At 42.3% G+C, this 19,704-nt stretch overlaps 1 protein-coding gene across 1 annotated transcript in view; it reads left to right on the forward strand.

Moving 5' to 3' along the window:
- Window positions 1–19,704, forward strand: part of EDA (ectodysplasin A) — a 99,422-nt gene that overhangs the window by 64,649 nt on the left and 15,069 nt on the right. The window contains exon 3 of the mRNA XM_034781779.1: window positions 14,144–14,173. Coding sequence (XP_034637670.1) covers window positions 14,144–14,173 — 30 coding nt within the window. The remainder of the gene's footprint in view (window positions 1–14,143; window positions 14,174–19,704) is intronic.

Raw genomic sequence — 19,704 nt, forward strand, 5'->3', positions numbered from 1 at the left:
TTCCCCTCAAAACAAATCTGGTACTAGTTTTAAAAGAGCTCATGATCTAGAGAGCTGTTCAAAATCAGGTTCTTTAAAATACCAATATGCTATTCTGCTACTGTCAACTATTCTTCTGTGTTGAAAATATTTTCAGGTCACTTTCACTACCTGCCAGCCAAGTTCTCTTTCTTACTAGATGATGATTTAACTAAAAATAAAGTAAATGGATTATCCCAAAGGCAGTCAAATAAAATATATATTTTATTATCAAAATCAGGGATGTAACAAACTTCACCCCTTACAGGCCAGCACCATAGTCCACTAGTACATGTGGTGTTTCAGAATCATGCAGTCTGGAAATGCTTGGATGGTAGAATTTGGCAGCACATCTTTGGGATGAAATGAGGGGGGAAGTGATTATTTTAAGTGATCAATGTGCTGAATGCTTAGCTGCACCTTGCTGTCTGAAGTAGAATGATTCTGCATAAGAGAGAAATGTTCAGAGTTTGCAATCCTCTGTCCCTGCTAGTAGGGGCCCTGTCCAATGCTTTATAAAAACCTAGCTAGCTGTTTCAGCATAAGTGTTAAATTCTGCTCACCCAGTGAGATGTGATGACCACAGTGTTGTAGATCTGATGTAAGGGTGAAGAGGAGAGAAAAGTAAAAAGCAAACATGGGAGTCAAGAAGAGATTCTTGGGCTTGGAGAGAGCCTTTGCCAGATGGAGGAATCTTACTTCATTTGTTTTGTTCCCAATAAGAAAGATGTATATTTAATCTAGTCTCTGTGTTAATGCTATCTGTGCTTTCCTTACACCACTGCTTATATCTATGAGGTTCTGCTCTGGTGCTAAAGATGTTACAGTGGACTTTTTGGGGTGAGAGAGGGATTTTGCCTGAATATAAATTTCTAAAATTAGCAAGTATCAGAGGGGTAGCCGTGTTAGTCTGAATCTGTAAAAAGCAACAGGGGGTCCTGTGGTACCTTTAAGACTAACAGAAGTATTGGGAGCATAAGCTTTTGTGGGTAAGAACCTCACTTCTTGCATCTGAAGAAGTGAGGTTCTTACCCACGAAAGCTTATGCTCCCAGTACTTCTGTTAGTCTTAAAGGTGCCACAGGACCCTCTGTTGTTAAAATTAGCAATATATTCAGAATATTCACAAGTGCATTAAAGACACAGATCACCATCTTTATCCCTTGTTCTGACCACTTAACTCCCCTCAGCTGCTAGTCTTGTGTCTTTACAGTTCCTTGTAAAGGAGACAAAATCATGTATGTACATATAATCTTTATGTATCACATATCTGTATTTGTTTTCAATTATATTGTTCTATTTGTAGGTGATTTTAAAAAAAAAACTTTAGTCACTGATATCCTCAGTTTCTCACATTTTGCTCATGTTGAATAATACTTTACTCTGCTGATTTCAGTAGGGTTGTTTGGGGAGAAAGTGAGGGTGCCAGAATCTGGAACAATTGTAAGTGATCTGAATACACATAAGGGGAGATCCTCACCTTTGCTGTGGCCCTCTTATGCCAGATAAAAGTGCTAGAATTGCATAAAAGAGCCCTAAAGCCTTGTAAATGGCTAGGGAGAATTCCTCTGGCACAAACTGTATTGGAAGACAGCTATAAATCTGTCTTCTGAGGACCCCCTCACAAGCCCTGGCATAGGGAGTATGCCCCAGGGATGGCATGGCAGGGCCCAGGCCACCACACTGTGGAGATTCTGGACAGTGCTGCAGTCCATAGGGCAGCCCAGGGAGGCTACCCTAACTTGGACAGGTCCTTAGGACTGCCTAAAGTTATGTTGAGGCATCTCCAGCTCCGAGAGCAGCCCAAGACTAGGAGGGTACAAAGGTTCACTGGGAAGGTACAAAGCCAACTTAACTTCCCTCTTCTCCTTCTGGGCCAAAAGTTCTGTGCTGCAGCTCTTAGGGATTGTCTACAGAGGGACACTCGGCAAAGTTAAAGTGAAAAGATGTAAAGTCAATGCACATAAGTCAAAACACCTTAACACCTCCCACCCCTTTATTTGACAGATTGATTGGAAGAACTAATACTTTTTTTTAAGGTATTCAACCAGATCTATAACTAGTCAAATATAAGTCACTGATAAATATTAGTGAAAATTGTCAAATAATATATTTGCCAAATATATTTTCCTGCTATTCAACCAGCTCTGGGAGTAAGTTAAATTTTAAGTATATTAAATAAGCTGATACAAAATGTTAGATACAATACACAATAAATGTACACAGCTGCTTTTGTTCTTTAAACAGCGGAATGGGGCTTTGGAAAGGTGTGAGAGCACAGCTCTTTCACCATGGTTAAAAGGATTAATCTTTGGACTAGTAGATATAATGTGAAATGTTCAAGCCTGCTACCTTGCTACTTTTCAGAGTAGAACAGAACTTTAAAAATGTCTGACACTACCGTGGGCCTTTTCTTCCCATCCCAAGTAAAAGGAAAGAATATCAGCATTTTCTTGTAACTTTTGAAAGATCAGAAAAGTTAACAATGTTGAGCAAAGATGGAAGTTTAGACAAAGGACTGTCTTATGTTGTACGGGAGGAGTCTCATGACCATATGATTGCACCAGCTGAAATATCCAACTTCTCCTGCTGGAGGTGAACAGATGCAAACCCCAGAGACTCAGAAGCTCCCAAAGCTGCTGCTAATGTATTTTTTTCATGTCAGAAGTATTTTTGTGTTTGTGGAAAGATCCACTTGCACAGCCCCAGCATCTCTCTCTGCCGTGCTTGGAACAGATGTGCGTGTTGTAATATAGACTGTGAACATTGACATCCCATGTGGTTCTCATTCCCCTCATTCGTCTTTGAAGCTAATTGGTTCCATCCATTTCAAATGTGTTTGGCTCACCACAGTTATTTGTACTTTCACTCTGTTTATAGTTCTAATGGTGTGATATATATATAACATGAAATAAACTCTCATGACTCGAAAGTCTGAGGAGACAGATACACAACACTCAAATTCCATTCTGATTTTTTTAATTTCAATTATGTTCTCTGCCAGCTCTTCCTTTGCTTCTCAGAATGCTATAGCTAGGCTCTTTAGTGATAGCTGGTATGGTCATTGCTAATTCTATAGTGTGTGTGTGTGTGTGTGTGTGTGTGTGTGTGTGTGTGTGTGTGTGTGTGTGTGTGTGTGTGATTATGCAGTTCAGAGAATAAAAAATGGGAAGGCTGCAGGACAGTGTAGACGTGCACCTCTGTCTCTCCCTCTCTTTTTCTCTCTGGGACAATGGAGGAAATTTTGCAATGCAGCTGTCTGCACTATACCTGACCTTTTTGTTTCTTCAGAACCCTTTCATGTTTCTGTAGTGAAGTGTCTTTCTCCTGGATCTGAATGATTTGTTGGGCAGCTTTATAATGTTAGTGAAAATCTTATTCTGTGTTTTAATATCTTTAGTATGTAAAATTGCTAGAGTTGGCCAGAAAATGAAAAGCCCTTTCCACAAAAAAATTTGTGGTTTTGAAAAAAAATTGTCCCAAATTGGGACAAAAATAAAAAACACAACTTTTTTTTTTATGGCCAGGATTACAAGAAAAATTCTGTATTAGGGAAACCCAAACAGAATTTGTGACTTCCCAGCTGCCAGCCTAAACAGCTCTTATTAATTTCAACAGTGAAATTGATTAGAGCTTTTCAGCCCAGCAGCCAGAGAAGCAGAATATGGGATGTTCAGCCTCCTCCCAGCTCCAGGGCCAGAGGAGCAAAAAGCTGAGATGCTCAGTACGTTAGCCACCCTACCTCTCCCCAGCTCCGAAGTGCCTGAGTTCTCTGCCTCTCTAGCCCCAGTTCTGGGGGAGAGGCTGAAGGGAGGTAGAAGTCAGGTGAGCAGCCAGGGAGCAATAATTTCAGTTTTCCACTGGATTTTTTTTTCCAAAGCTGAAATTATTCTGCAGTGAAATTTTGGTTTGGAGCTAGCAGATACTTTTGGGGGGTTCTTCTCACAGCTTTCTTCATTGTCAGAGGTAAAATTATTATTATTATTTATTCCTTTGTCCAGGTGCCCCAGTCAGCTTGTTCTACCATTGCTGACCCCAGATGGCTTCCTTTCCCTCTCTCCACCCCAGAGAAATACTATAGTTCCCTTCATATATGGCTCAATTCAGCAAGCTGCAGAGCACGAAGACCCTAATCCAGCAAAGCATGTACCTGCTTAATAAGCAGACAAGCAGGGATGTCAAAGGAGGCATTTACAAGTTTCTGAAAGTGACTCCTTTCCCCCCACCACTGTAACAGAGACTGGGGTTCAGTGACTAAAAAGGAGGTTGCAATATGTTCTTTAAAATCTGTTATCTGAAGAGGATTTTACTAAATATTAGGCCAAGCATTAGTGAAAAATAAGCTTGTATAAACTATATTCAATGGAGTTTTTAAATCAGAGTAAGTGCCTTGTGAATTGTTAACATTTTACAGCTGGCCGAATTAGGGTAACTTCCAGTATTGTAGAAAAAGTGCTGGCTTTTCCCCACCATAACTTGTAGGTGCAACTCATTTGTTCCCTCCTTCCCTTTCCCAAAGATGAGAAGGGTGCAAAAGAGTTGTTATTGAGTGATGTATTGATTTCTCCCAGTACGTGACCTCTGTTTAGAGGCGAATTCAGTACTATATCGCTGTTCAAATCAGGATTCTTTGGGATTTGGCCAGTTAGCCCTTGGGCTTTGTTTGACAAGAGAACAAGGAGATCCCTGCAGTCAGACAGCACTAAATTGTGATCGATATTCACATGTAAGTGTGTCTTTTAAATGGACACTGTCACCTTAATAATCAAATTATAACTAAAAATTAACGAAAATACTGTGTTTTCTCAATGTTTACTTCGTGTATTTGACAACACTTCTTATGATCAGTTACAATGTTTCCCCTGTTTAACCAAGTACATTTCCACGTGTGTGTGGGTATTTCATGAAACTTGACGGGGCAAATTTAGTACCCGAAACTGCTATTAACTCACTTTTTAAATTTGATTAGACTTCAGATTGATCACATTTAGGAGCTTAAGTCCCATTTTCATAAGTGCCTTAGAAGTAGAGCTGTACAAAACTCAGAATTTCCATCTAATGGGAAATGTCAACACTTCAAAATTTATCACTCCAAATTGGAACGAGTTGTGCATATGATGCACCATTACTACTGACTTCATAAAATAATGTAAAAATAATAACAGTAATAAAAATAAAAAAGCAAAATGAATTTTCGAAATTCTAATATGAAATTTTGAAATTTTCCATCACTTAAAAATGATTTGTTTAGATGTGATTTCCCCCCCCCCGTGGAATTTTTGTCAAAATTGATACAATTTTGCAACAACAAAAAAATCATTGACATTTTTCTTTTTCCTAATGAAAGAATGTTCAGACAAAAGTTTTGCAACTGGTTCTACTTCAGACTCTAGCCTCCACTGAAACTCAATGAAACATAGGTGCTTTTGAAAATGTTACTCTTGTCTTTTTCTTCAAATTTATAATAAGCTGTCATTAACACTTATTGTCTTCAGTACACTGTCAAAAACCCTTAATTTTGAGAGTTCATAACTGAAAATGTCCTTCAGTTGAAAGGTGGTAATTAATTATATATTTATTGTAATAACAAAAAGTTGGAAAATAAAGCATATGCAACTATAATTAAGAGGGATGAAATCCAGCTTGAATGATATTGTGTTGTCACTTTTAAATGTAATTCTATAGTATTAATTTGACATGTCGTTTTACTTTCGTAAGCATTCCTGAATTATGATATAAAATGCTCCTGTTGCTGGAATGTTAATGACTCTGACATACCAGTTTTCTGGAAAGAACTTACCTATGAAGTTTGCTTGTCCTTTCTTTTTTGGCTTCAGTGCACTTCAGTTTATTATCCATGTTATTCCTTTTTTGCCCCAAGAAAGAGGAATGGAGATAACGAGGTGAGGGGCTCTTTGAGGAAATCATTTTGTTTGTGTTGCCAGCTTTTTCTCTTCTCTTTCTCCAATCAAAACTCAGTTTTGTTTTATTTTTATTATGTTCTTATTTAGAATTTGTTGGACTTGCCTTGCTATTACCATGAGAGTCTCTTTATGGAAGAAATGAAATTAAATAAATAGCATAATCTGCAAATCTTTAACTCTTGTGAAAGTTCTGAAGCCAGACAGTTGTTCAGTAAAGTCCTTAACTTTTATCATTAGCAAAGTATAATTAGTGTTATGGTCCTGATTCAGCAGGGTACCTTAGCACATGGTTAATCTGCATCATGCAAGAGCCCCGTTGAAGTTCAGGCACCTGCTTACGTACCTTAGTGAATTGGAGCCTGGAGGAGCATATGTTGAGCCTATAGATTCAATGGGCATATTACCTGGCTCAGTGGTATAGCTAGGACAGGAAAAATGAGTTGGCCCTAGCTTTTGGGTGGGTGGGCAATGATGGGGGGTGACGGGAAGGGGCGCAGGAGGGATCGGGTATCCTGAGGAGTGGAGCAGGAGGGATACCCCCCCTTTCAGCTCAGCAGCCACCATGAGGTGGAAGGGGTCCCCGCCAGGGTTCAAGCTCTGCCCACCCCTGCTGACCCCAGCTTGGTCTCCGTCAGCCCCACTGCATCCCTCTCCTGTCAGCGCCGTGCGCTGCTGCCCTGGTTTCTGCTCCAGTACTAGCCCTGCCCAGACCAGTTCCCACGAGGCACACCCCCCACTGGACTACTACTGGGGCAGGGGTGCACAGCGCCAGCAGGAGGGTGATGAAGCTGGGCTGACAGACATCGAGCCGGGGTCGGGAGTCCCAGCCTGTGGATTTGGGGGGCTCCGGCCCCAATTTGGGTGGGCCTGGATGCTAAGGTCAGCAGTCTCAAGCTTGCAGGGCTTGGGTTCTATGGCTGGAAAATTTGCAGTGTTGGCACTGTGGCTTAGGCTGGAACCCGAGCTCTGGGACCCTCCAGCCTCACAGGGAGCCAGAGCTTGGGTTCCAGCTTGAGCCCAAACATCTACACAGTGGTTTTGAGCCCCTCTGCCTGATCCCCAGGAGCCCAAGTCAGCTGACTCAGGCCAGCTGGGGCCATGCTGCAGGTCTTTTATCCCTGTGTAGACCTAAAATAAGCAGTGTTATAGCTGCTCTTGTGGCTATAACTTGTGTGTATTGGTGTCTGGTTTCTGTTCTCTACATCAATGGTCTCCAAAGTGGGGTGCATGCAGGATCCTTCAGAGTGCGCAGCAGGAGGAGCGCTGCTTTGGCAGTTCAGGTGGCTTTTCTTCTTTTCTTTTCTTTTTATTTTGCTTCGGTAGTTCGGGCAGGAGTCCGAGCGCCTTTTTTTTTTTTTTTTCCTTTTGTTTTCCCTTTGCTTGGGGAGGCAGGGGGTGCGTGGTCAACAAAATTTTACTGATAGGGGTGCGCGATCAAAAAAGTTTGGAGACCACTGCTCTACATCATTTGTTCAAAGCCTTTCTGGCTAGCTGTGCCAATCTACCAGACCTCAACTGTATTGCCCATTACCTGCTATCTCTGATTCAGTTATACACATAATTTGCACTGGATCTTAAACTGCTCCAAATCCCAGTCTTGTGAGTGGCTCAGGTTTTCGCTGTGTATTATAATTCATATAATCGAACACATAGAGGGCAACAGGGTCACACTGGGGCCCAATATAGAAGCAAAAGCCTGAAATAACCCTGCTCTGTTTGTCAGTGCATTGACACCTCTAAGCCAGTGGTTCTCAACCAGGGGTACATGTACCCCTGGGGGTACTCAGAGGTCTTCCAGGGGATATATAAACTTATCTACATATTTGCCTAATTTTACAACAGGCTACATAAAAAGCACTAGCAAAGTCAGTACAAACTAAAATTTCATGCAGACAATGACTTGTTTATACTGCTCTATATACTATGCACAGCAATGTACATACAATATTTATATTCCAGTTTATTTATTTTAAAATTATATGGTAAAAATGATAAAGTAAGCAATTTTTTAGTAATGTGGTTTGACACTTCTTTGTATTTTTATGTCTGATTTTGTAAGCAAGTAGTTTTTAAGTGAGGTGAAACTTGGGGGTGCGCAAGACAAATCAAACTCCTGAAAAGGAGTACAGTAGTCTGGAAAGGTTGAGAACCACTGCTCTAAGCTACCATTTTTCCCAGAGTTTCATCCCTGGTTCTAAAGATTTAAAACCTAACATGATGTATATGAGCACGGCCACATTATCAAGCTCTATAGGTGATAGTTTAGGAGGCTATAGACAGGTCTATAGTATCTTTCAGTAGAAGTCAGTTATATTGAACTTCTTCTTAACAGGGCACTTCATTAGTGTATCTAGTTTTGTAGTGCTGTATCTTTCCTCTTTGTTGCTTAAGACTGGTTATAGAAAGAATAATATGACTTTCACTCTGCCCACATGCTGGAGACTGCTAAACTAAATAGGCTTCTATACCATGTCCATCACTGCTGTGTCTGAACACAGTACAACAGAGATCTCAAACTCAAATCACCATGAGCGCCTCATGAGGACTAGTACATTGGCCCAAGGGCTGCATCACTGACACCTTTTCATATAAAGATACAAAAGCCCCTCTCCTGTCTGCCCCTGGCCCCGCCCCCACTCCACCTCTTCCATAAGGCCCTGCCACTGCCCTGCCTCTTCCCACCCCTCCCCACCCCCATTCCAACCCCTTCCCCAAAGTCCCCACCCCAACTCCACCCCTTCCCCAAATCCCCGCTCCTGCCCCATCTCTTCTCCGCCTCCTCCCCTGAGCGCGCAGCTCCCTGCTGCTCCCTCCTCCCTCCTGGAAAGCACTAAGTGCTGCCAAACAGCTGCTTGGCGGTGGGAAGCGCCTGGAGGTAGGCAGAGGAGCAGGGACGCGGCGCACTCGGGGGGAGGGAGGGCAGCAGGTGAGGGGAGCCTGGCGGCCACAGGAAATAACTCCAAGGAGCGGGGAGCTTGGTGGGCCACGGGGAGCCCCAGGCCCTTTAAATTGCCGGCGAGCCCCGCTGCCGCAGCCCCGGGGTAGCAGCAGCAGGGCTCCAGCAGTGATTTAAAGAGCTCCGGGCTCCAGCCGCTGCGGGGAGCCCGGGCCCTTTAAATTGCCAGCCGAGCTCCGCTGCCACAGCCCCGGGGTAGCGGTGGCAGGGCTCCAGCGGTGATTTAAATGGCCCGGGGCTCCCCGCAGCAGCTGGAGCCTCGGATCCTTTAAAGCGCTGCCGGAGCCCATTGCTTCCGTGCTATATGCGAACACATGTTATATTGGGTCACGTTATAGCGGGGTAGAGGTGTAGACAGTATTACACAGCCATAATATGTTAGGATGGGAGTTAACAAAAAACAGACGCATGCAAAAAAGAAGGAAGAGGGGATGGGGTGTGGGAAGAGGGAAAGAAAAAGCATAGAGGTCAAGTGGAAGTGGCATTATTTGAGCTATGTTGGCATTCTTTATCCAAATGTATCAAGAAATGAGGTCCAAATTTCTTTGAATTCATATAATTGTTCTCTTCATCTATAAGCTATTTTTTTTTTTTGCTGCTAACTTAGATAGGTCCAAATACCAGTACTCTATTCTGGGCACAAGCCTACTCCTCCATTTTTGTAAAACCATGCACTTGGTAATCATTGTGGCCTTCAGTCTTTGTGGTGGAGTTAAACCCAGCATTGTAGGTATATAACCTAGGATATAATTTTAAGTTGAGGTTTGGTTGCTGAAGCCAAGCAGTATTTTCACTCTAGTGTCCACCTATTTCCGCAGCTGCCTGATTGCTGGACAGTTCCATTGCATGTGGAGAGGGCAAGGCCCCCATCTTGCATAAGCTCTGTGACATTTTGAATAGCATATTTTTGTAACAAGCATAGCCTGAGATCCACAGAGGCATTTTTAACATTCCATAAAATGCTTTGCCATTGGGCTTCTTTTAAGGGCTGTGATAAATCCCCTTCATACACATCCACAAAACTCCAGACCAGTGGAGTTCCTCTTCACTAGTAAATATACATAGTAGACGTGGGCAGATTACCACTTGCGATATTAAAATGCCAGTAATGATTCTGGTGGACTCTGCCTATCTCTTGTTCCCCTGGATGATGAAGCAATACACCAGCCACCTTGACAGCACCAAGCAAGGATTCAATTACCAACTCAGCAGGTGCAGACTGAATTATAAGAATGACCATACTGGGTCAGACCAGTGGTTCCTCTAGCCCAGTATCTTGCCTTCCTATAGTGGCCAATGCCAGATGCTTCAGAGGGAATGAACAGAACACGGCAATTTATCGAGTGACCTGTCCCCTGTCGTTTAGTCCCAACTTCTAGCAGTCAGAAGTTAAGAAACACCCATACCATGTGGTTGCAGCCCTGACCATCCTGGCTGATAACCATTGATGGACCTATCTTCCATGAACTTATGTAATACTTTTTTTTTTTTTTAAACCCAGTTATACTTTTGGCCTTCACAACATCCCCTGGCAATCAGTTTCAAAGATTGACTGTGCATTGTACGAAGAAATACTTCCTTATGTTTATTTTAAGCCTGCTGCCTATTCATTTCATTGGATGTCCTCTGGTCCCCTGGTTCATGTGTTCTGTGAAGGGATAAATAACACTCACTTTCTCCATACCATTCATGATTTTATAGACCTCTATCATGTCCTCCTTCAGTCGTTTCTTTACCAATCTGAATAGTCTGTCTTTTTAATTGCTCCTTCTATGGAAGCTGTTTCATACCCCTAATCATTTTTGTTCCCCTTCTCTGTTCTTAATTTTATGTTCTTATGTTTGCTGACTGTAAGCACCCAGACACAAGGGCCATTACAAGAGCTATGCGTGGAGCTATGCAGTTAAAGGAGGCCTTGAAAGAGCATTTTAATGGTCAGCCACAGTAATCCGTTGTGTTGGACTGTGCTCTGGCCCTGCAGTTTTGGGGACTTTGGGAATTATGCAGTATTTGCTGTACATTTATAATTAATACACTGTGTGTTTCACTGAACCAGAGTTCTTTGAGTAGTATCCCCGTGGGTGCTCCACGTCAGGGTTGCCTGCAATTTTGATCAGAGATTTTTGGTAGCGATGCCCATCCACTCCACACATCCACCCCACACATCCTCATGCCCCGCGCTGAGGCTGTATAGGGCTGCATGGGCTAACCGCCCACAGTTCCTTCTCAACCACCATCAGCCTGAGACGGAATATCCGCAGACCTGTTCTCTCTAATATTTCAGCAATGTATGTTAGTTAGCATATAGTTAGTTACCTTATAGAGTTTATAGTTGTTGGAAAAGGTTCCCTTTGGTCTTTTTTTTTTTTTTTTTTCCACTTTTTCTTAAAAAGAAAACAGAAAACAAATTTTATCCATTAAAAAAAAAGTTAGATAGTTGTTACAAGCTTCCCTTTCTAGAGATTTTTTTTGTTATTTGACCCAGGAATGCCAGGCTCCCCAGTACCTTTCCTGCCATGAGGCTATTCCAATCAGCGACTGGCATTCCAAGTGCTTCCGCTGTTTGGGTGATACTTGTATCCCCAATAAGTGCAACATCTATGTGTCCTTCAAGGGTAGATCTCAGAAAAAGAGGAAGATGGCGTAAGCTTTACAATCCACTTTGGATCCAGGGGCAGAGAAGCCCCTCTACATTGATCTCCCAGTACCACTAGTGCCCCGTCCATGTCAAAATCTCAGTCACTGGCAACCGCTAGAGATCATGGGAATACTGCAGGATCGAGTACATCTATGGTACTGAAGTCCTCAACAACATCTTCCTCTAAGGAAAATGAGGTAAGGAGTACATCCTCAAGAAGTTGCCAAAGCACAAGAAGGCTACATAGACCTCAGGTCCCAAGGGGAGTTCCATGCAGGCTCCGAGTGATGTTGGTACTGCAACAGTGAAGAGGAGCCAGTCATCTATGACAGACGTGGTACCAAATTCGGGTACCTGTACCTAGAGCATCAGAGACACTGTTGAGAAGAGTTCTAAGCCCATTCCCAAACAGCATTCGGTAACAGTAACATAAAAGTCAACAATACCAAAGACGTATGGTACAGATGGGATCAGAGTCAACTCACTCCCATGCCAAGTGCTCGGTACCAGCTGCATTGGTACCAAAACTGTCCTCCACAGGTTCTCAATTGACCCCATCTTTGATACCCATCAATACTGCAAGAATTTGGATACCCTAAGGAACTGATAGTACCTTTGGAGCTGGAGTCTTTTCCTCAGCCGGTCTCCAGTTTCGTATCTCAAACTACCTAGCACATTATGACCAAATATGACTTTTTGATCTATTGGCAGATGGTGGATATTGCAGATAAACTACCTTAGCAGCATCATGCCTGCTTCCAAGCTTCTCTGCCTGTTTGTTGTACCATTGCCTCTAATTGTATTAGTAAAACAATGAAAAGTCAATACCAGTGTCCTGCTAACTTGGGGGTGGGCTGGGTGCCATCTTCACATTTAAAAGTTGTAAGGAAAAATACGTGCAAACATTTACCCAAGATTGCTTCCCCATTCATCTGGCTCATCCATTGGCAGCACTGACTAGACTACAGTGGAGTCTTAAACAGGTCCTGGTTCATGGCATAGCTGGACTCTCTCTCCTGTCCCCACCCCACATTTCCTTTCTCCTCCTCCTCCTTGCTGTTCATGGCAGGGGTTTCTTTAATACGGTTGGGCCACATCTTAATAGAGTTTCTCATGTACACCGTCCATTGCGATTATACGGGCCATCTTCACTCACACTGTCAATCACATAACTTCCCTGTGGAAAGTACAATTACTGACATGAACAAGTAATATTAGGAAATTATATATGCATTTTCAGCATTTTTTTATTGCATAATAGCAGCTGGAAACAAGGAGGAGACCAAGCACCATGTGACCAGCCATTTTTTCACAGATCATCAAATGTTCCACAGACAACAGTCTGGAAGCCACTGCTTCAGTAATTTACAATAGACAAAATTCCTTCATCTTTCAGAGCAGCAGGTGAAAGCACACCAATGTACAAAAAGACTTAGCTACATTAGATCACTGGTTTCTCCACAGGTGCTGGAAAATCTAATAAAGAGCTTAGCAAAAAAGCTTTTCATTGGAGTTTCTCAGAGCAATATGGTTTCTCAACGCTTGCAAAGTGCTAGCTCTGGTTTCCCTTTGGCAAAAGTGAATATAGTAAACCAAGCTTTTAGTGGAGCGTTTTGTGAAGGGTTTGACACTGGCTGGGAGGAGAATATGGTTTTAATTACTTAGCTCTAAAGAAGGTTCAACCTGTCTGCACAATGGGGAAACTATTATTGGAACTCCTCAAATGTTTAGAAACAAGGGATGTGGGGAAGAGTAGGTGAGGCCGGGAATGTGAAGTCTGTGGAGTGCAAGATGGTGTTTAAGAATCAGGCCAACACTTACATACCTGACTAGGTGAAAGTTCTTGAACGTATAAGTTCAAAGGAGTTCTTAGGGTTGTTTTCTTTACGAAGTCATTCGTAAGAAATTAATCCTATGATCTTACTGACAGCTGAAAATGTTGACACTCCCTTTAAGTGTCCATTACGTTAAATTAAATTACAATGGCAATTCATATGTCACGCACATGGGTCATAAATGAATACATTATGACTATGCAGTTATAGTGATGACCAAATTCATTCGGAGAGGGAGCACTTAAAAATTAAACTTATCTGTCACATTTTTTAAAGAGCTTCAACAGTTGTACTTGCAGTTTTGTGTACCAAATTTTTGCATGCACATGGAGATGCATGATCAAAACCTATGTGCAAAATTGTGGGCAGTTTAGAGGTTGAGGTGAAAATTTGTCTATATGTGTTAATAGAACCATGACTCCAGGGATGAAAAGTATTTTCCATCATAAAATTGCTGTAGTCCAGAAACAGATGGTAAAAGGAAAAGAGAAATTCTGTTAGAAATTTTCACCAAAATTCACTATACTGAGTTCTGATATCAACCATCATAGTTTACAGATCATCAGTTTGAGAGAAGGCAACACAGTAGGAAGATTTCACATAAGTGCCTGGGTCTAACAGATCATTTGATCATAGGCCTATGCTTTCCACAGCATTGGCTTACCTTGCTATTTTGTTTTTGCGCTGAATCACATTCCAGCCACCTTCCTTGGTTTTTTGTTATAGAGGGAATGCTTACTGTGAATTTCAGTATCTTTCTTTTCTCTTTGTAGGTCCAAGTTCAGTTAAAAACAAGAAAAAGGGTAAGTTAAAAATCTAATTTAATTTACTTGCTCACTGCAATGACTTCTCTCTAGCAAATGAGAAGCTACTTTTGGCTGTGAACTTTCTCTGATGAATATGAATACCGGACAAGTGGCATTTTTACTCTTATCAGTCTAGGTATACCTTGCCTCATATATATAATTTTCCACTTCTGTTGTAGTGATTGCATCATTGAGCAGGTTCATGTTTAGAAAGATAGGCATTTACTAATTTCCCCCCCTAAGAGCTGGCACATCAGTATTCAGAGGAGGCAGTGTAGGGGATGGAGTTGTAATTAGCTGCATAGTATACCAATAATTCCCAAGCTTTCATATTTGTAAATGCAGTTGGCTGGGTCATGGGCCAATCTGTCATTGGTTGCTTGTCCTTCATCATGTCATTTTCACTAAAATGATTTTCATCATCATCTCTGATTCTTAAAGTTTAGTTGGCAATAAGCCTAACTTTTTAGCAAGCATGTCTTTAGTGATATGAGCCAAAGTCCATTGACTTCAGGGCTTTGGATCAGCCTCTAATACCACATCCTTCAAGCTGTTCAAAATGTTCAGTAATATATTTTAAAAGTGCTTATTAATGAGTTTATTTTATATTAATTAGATAATTTAGCATGTTGGCCCAGTTGAGCTGCAGTGGTATATAGTACCTGAGAGCTGCTATTTTGCAGCCCTCTTTTGAAGTATTTATGTTTCTGCACAGACTTTTTGTTAGGAATCTAACAAGTCAAAACACCTCAGTTGCCTACCAGACTCCCTCTCAAAGGTCTGATGTCTGGAAACTGGTTTCAAAGAAGCAGTGCCAGCCGACCTACTTCGGCATCTGAAGAAGTGGGTATTCACCCACAAAAGCTCATGCTCCTATATGTCTGTTAGTCTATAAGGTGCCACAGGACTCTTTGCAGCCTACCTACTGTTACTCTTTCCTTTGCAATCCTTGAAGTATCCTTTTTGTGTATTCTGTAAACTCTTGTGTACATTTACAGAACATTGTAAGTTTGGAAAAAAATTGCTGTGTGCAGTGCTTGCATTCCTCCAGATGTAGCCCACATGCTTCAAAGATAGTGCAGTACTGATCTAGGATATGATTCAGCAAAGCATTATTCATGCATTTAAATTAAGCATATGCTTAAGTCCATCCCTGTTCACCAAAGAACTTATACGTGTCCTTAATGTTAAACATATGTGTAAGTGTTTGCTGAATAAGAACTGAGGTAAGCATGTGCTTAAAATAGGGAGACCACCCGTCCCTAATTGGGTGGGACAGTCTCAAAATGTATATTTCTAGTCCCGGTCCTGGGCTGAATGACTTTGGGACAGCATTTGTCCCGGATTCCCTCTGGCACCGCTTCATGCCTGCCTGAGGCTCAGGGCAGCGCCAGCCTCTTCCCAGTATGGGGCTGAGGTGGGCCTTAGTCCCCACCCGCCACAAGGCTCCGCCTCTCTATCATTGTGGACAAACAATCTGAAACTGTGGCTGATGCTGGCTACAGTTGAGAACTCTGTCTATGTTTTCTAGGAAAGGCGCCCTAAATATTATATTTTCTAAAGACCTAGTTTTAAAAAAAAATCTGAAAACTTAATCCCTCTCATCTAGGATCAGTAGAACTAGAGGCTTCATAGGAAGTTATAATTATGACATTTTAACTGCTTTGGCGCAGCAGAGGAAAAAATGGTAGTACTGTATTAATCAATATTTTCAGTTTCTGTGGTGCTGCCATATTTTGCAAAAACAGTGATTGTTCGTTGGTTGGCATGACCTAAAACAGAAAAAGTCTCAATTCCCCTTGCTTTTAAGAAAGGAAGTGCCTGCATACTGCCTGAAGACAGAGTTGGCAAGCTGGGAATCAGATAATCAAAGCACGCTCTATAAAGCTCTTCTGTGGCGGTGTTGGTGATCGCATGAGGACCCTGTGAAATCTAGCTAGATTTATGGTATGTGGCAACTCTACGCAAGGCATCTTCTGCTATGCAGGAGCCATGCAGATGCCATCTACTTAACCATAAGTATCAGCTTTCTCTTTTGGCTCACAGTCAAATACTGAATACTTTCAGGAGTTTTTTGAGAGGATATGCCAACACATTTCCATGTTGTGATTTCTTCCCTTGTTTTATATACACAGTTTCAAGCATACATGCGTTCATGCTCGCTCACTCTTTCTCAATAACTCTGGCTCATTTCCTGTGGGCAAAGGGTTTCAAGTATGGGTGGAATGCTGCCCAAGAAAGTGATTTATGTAACATGTTTTGTGGTGGAGATAGGGCAACTAAGTACCTCATCATCCCCCACAAGTTGCCTGCTTGCTCTTTTTTACCAAATTTGAAGAAAGTTATTGCCCATCTTCCAGATACAGCAATTCTTATACATATCTTCAGCTCTGGACTGATCGCCTCACTATTTACTGTACAGCTCTGTTTCTACTTTGTAGGTTAGCAAGTCAGATTCACTGCATAGTGGAAAATTCATTTAAATAAATTGATGCACCATGTGCTCATGTGTTGCATCAGAATTACAGGTAATTGTTTTACACCTGAAGTAGCAAAATAGCCCTCTGGGGCAGGATTTAGTTAAAACAGCTGTAGTGTGTATTCCATCTTGATTCCCAAGGCAGAGCAAGGACAGACAGCAGTGAATCTGGCTTAAGTGCACATTTGATCCTGTATTAAGGTAGTCTAGGATAGAGAATGATATAAATCAAAGGAATTTAATAAAAATGCTTTATGGGAGATGTGTAAGGATTTGAATTTTGATTCAAAGTAATAATTTCAAAAATGTGTAATTATCCTATAGGGGAGGAGAGCTTGGGGATTGAAAGAGTACTCAACCACCTGCCAGCTCAGATTGGAAGAGGCATGCATGCTAATTGGGACAGAGATACTACCAACAATATACTTTGTCTGCTTTTACAACTTCTGCCCACCCTCCTAAGACATGTACCTTTTCATAAAATAATTTAAATCAAATTTCTGCTTTAAAAATACTACAGTCTAGTTTTTAATTTTCTTATAACTCAAAATAGAAGAGCAGGCCCAGGGAACATGGGGGAGAGAATGAGAGAATTCTAGTATTTCATAAAAGTAGTCAGTTCTCAGTTCTGTATACTAAGATGTACAAGGAGTGGTGACTGTCTAACTTCCATTTCAGATAGAGACAAGAAATGAACTTTTGCGCCACCTAATGAAAGAAAAAAACCTGCATGTTCAATCAAACAATTCAGGAAAGGCAGTGTGATCAGCTGTAGGTAGATAGCACAGCAGCTCTGATTCTAGGCATCCTTGTTAACTGCTAGGCAGTGGTGTGTGCTTAGAACATACCAGAGCGGGGAAGCCCTTCCAACTTTGTGCTCACCAAAAATAATGAGATTATTTAATTTTGCACCATGACATAGATAGACAGAAGTGCAGTAACTTCCTTAGAAACAATTCTAGTGGTCTTTTTATTTCCTGTCCTAAACTACTGTTGTGGTCTGATTAACAGTTGTTTATATTCTATCCCAGAGATGGCTGTATTTCCTTGGTGGGTAAAGAGATTCCTATAAGCTTGTAACGCTCTTTAAAATAAGAGTTGTTATAAAAATATAAGTTTTTTTTTTTTTAAACTTCATTAAAAGAAAATTGTTTACATCAAACTCTGAAAAGTTAGGAAATGCCAGAATTAAAGTTGCACAGACAGCCATAGTTAGGTCCCCTTGTACATATGCATTATGATGTTTTTTACTTATTCCCTTTTTATTTTATTGCAACCACTGCCTCATCCAACGTGCAGGCTGGACAGTGCTCAGGGAATGAGACAGCTGTTCAATATTGGTATCCTCATCATGCTGCTAGTAGCCCTTGCCTTGTTTACTGCACATCTTCCAAAGCCTGCAACTAATACTAAATTATTCATTGCCTCAGTCTTTTTTCTAAAGCACTTATTACAATAGTATCTGAATGCCTGGCAAACATTCATGAATTTATCTCCAGTGCAGTATTAGAGAGCATTATTATCCCTATTTTATAGATGGGGAAACTGAGGGGGAAAAGACTTACCTGAGGCCACACAGTGAATCAGTGGTAGAGCAAGGATTAGAACTCAGGCTAGCTTGATTCCCAACCCGCTGCTCCTTCCTATAGACCACACTACCTTACTGGAAGAGTTATTGAGTATCCATAGCTCCTGTTGACTTGACTTGTAATTGTGTGTGTTCCATTTTTCTGTACATCGAGCCCCCAGATGTCTCAAGTTGGACACTCAGAAAATGAGGGATATGCAACTAACTAGCAGCCACATGCCAGACTTTTGGTTTAAGTGACTTACTCAGTATCACATAGGAAGACTGTGGATGGAATTTAGTTTGTTTGGCATTCATCTGCCTTAATCACAAGGCCATCTCCTCTCTCCTTCCAATCCCCTACCTTATTCACTGCACACCCTTCAACTTCTGCAACAAATGAAGCAGGAACCTACAGTCAGCCTCGTTCATCCCCAGAGCACATCCAGCTTGTGCAGTGAATGAGACATAGGTCCTGTGGGAAAAAATAGAGCTGGTCAAAAATTTCATGACACAAGTTGTCTACCGGAAAACACTGATTTGATTAAATTGAAACATTTCACAGAATTTTAATCAGAATTTTCATAGGAAATTATCTAAATGTTTAATTTTGACTTTGTCATTTTGACTTTCATGTTATAATTTTATCATCAAAATGTTTTGACCTTATTGAAACAAACTATTGTAAGAATATTTTGTTTCACGAAAAATTTTGAGATTTTGACTTTTTGTCCTGATTTGGGACAAAACCAAATTTTGAAATCTCTTAATTTCCCTCAGATTGGAAATTTTGAAGTTCAGTCACCTCTACATGTGCACAAAGAGACTGAATTAAGGTTCAACGGGCAATGTAATTTCCTATGTTTTAAAAAACAAACACAAGTTATATTATGTACAACTGTAACAACCACCACACACTCATGCAATTTTGGGGGGTATAAATCTAGATGAGCCCTTAGCAGGTCTTGAGCTATAGGGCTAACTACATTAGCAGTAGGGTTACCATATTTTGTGCCTCCAAAAGGAGGACACTCCACGGGGCCCCGGCCCCGCCCCCAGCCCCGCCCACGCCCCAACTCCGCCCCTTCCCCAAAGTCTCCGCCCCCTCCCCTGCTTCCCGCGAACATTTGATTCGCGGGAAGCCTGAAGCAGGTAAGGGGGTGTGGGGGGGGAGGAGGCGCGGCCCAGGCTGGCCCCCCGGCGGCTCCAGCCTGGGTCGGCTCCGGCCCTGGGGTGCCGGCCCTGGCCGATCACCCCCGGCCCGCCCAGCACTGCCGGCCCCTGGGCCCCCGGCTGAGCACCCCCGGCCCGGCCCCCGGGTCCCCGGCCCAGCACCCCTGGCCCGCCCAGCACCGCCAGCCCCCGGCGGCCCGGCGCACCCCCCGGCCGCCCGGCACCGCCGGTCCCCGGCAGCCCAGCGCACCCCCCGACTCCCCGGCGCACTCCCCGGCCGCCCGGCACCGCCGGTCCGGCGCACCCCCC

Source organism: Trachemys scripta, chromosome 9, assembly GCF_013100865.1.
Source record: "Trachemys scripta elegans isolate TJP31775 chromosome 9, CAS_Tse_1.0, whole genome shotgun sequence".
Taxonomy (NCBI): domain Eukaryota; kingdom Metazoa; phylum Chordata; order Testudines; family Emydidae; genus Trachemys; species Trachemys scripta.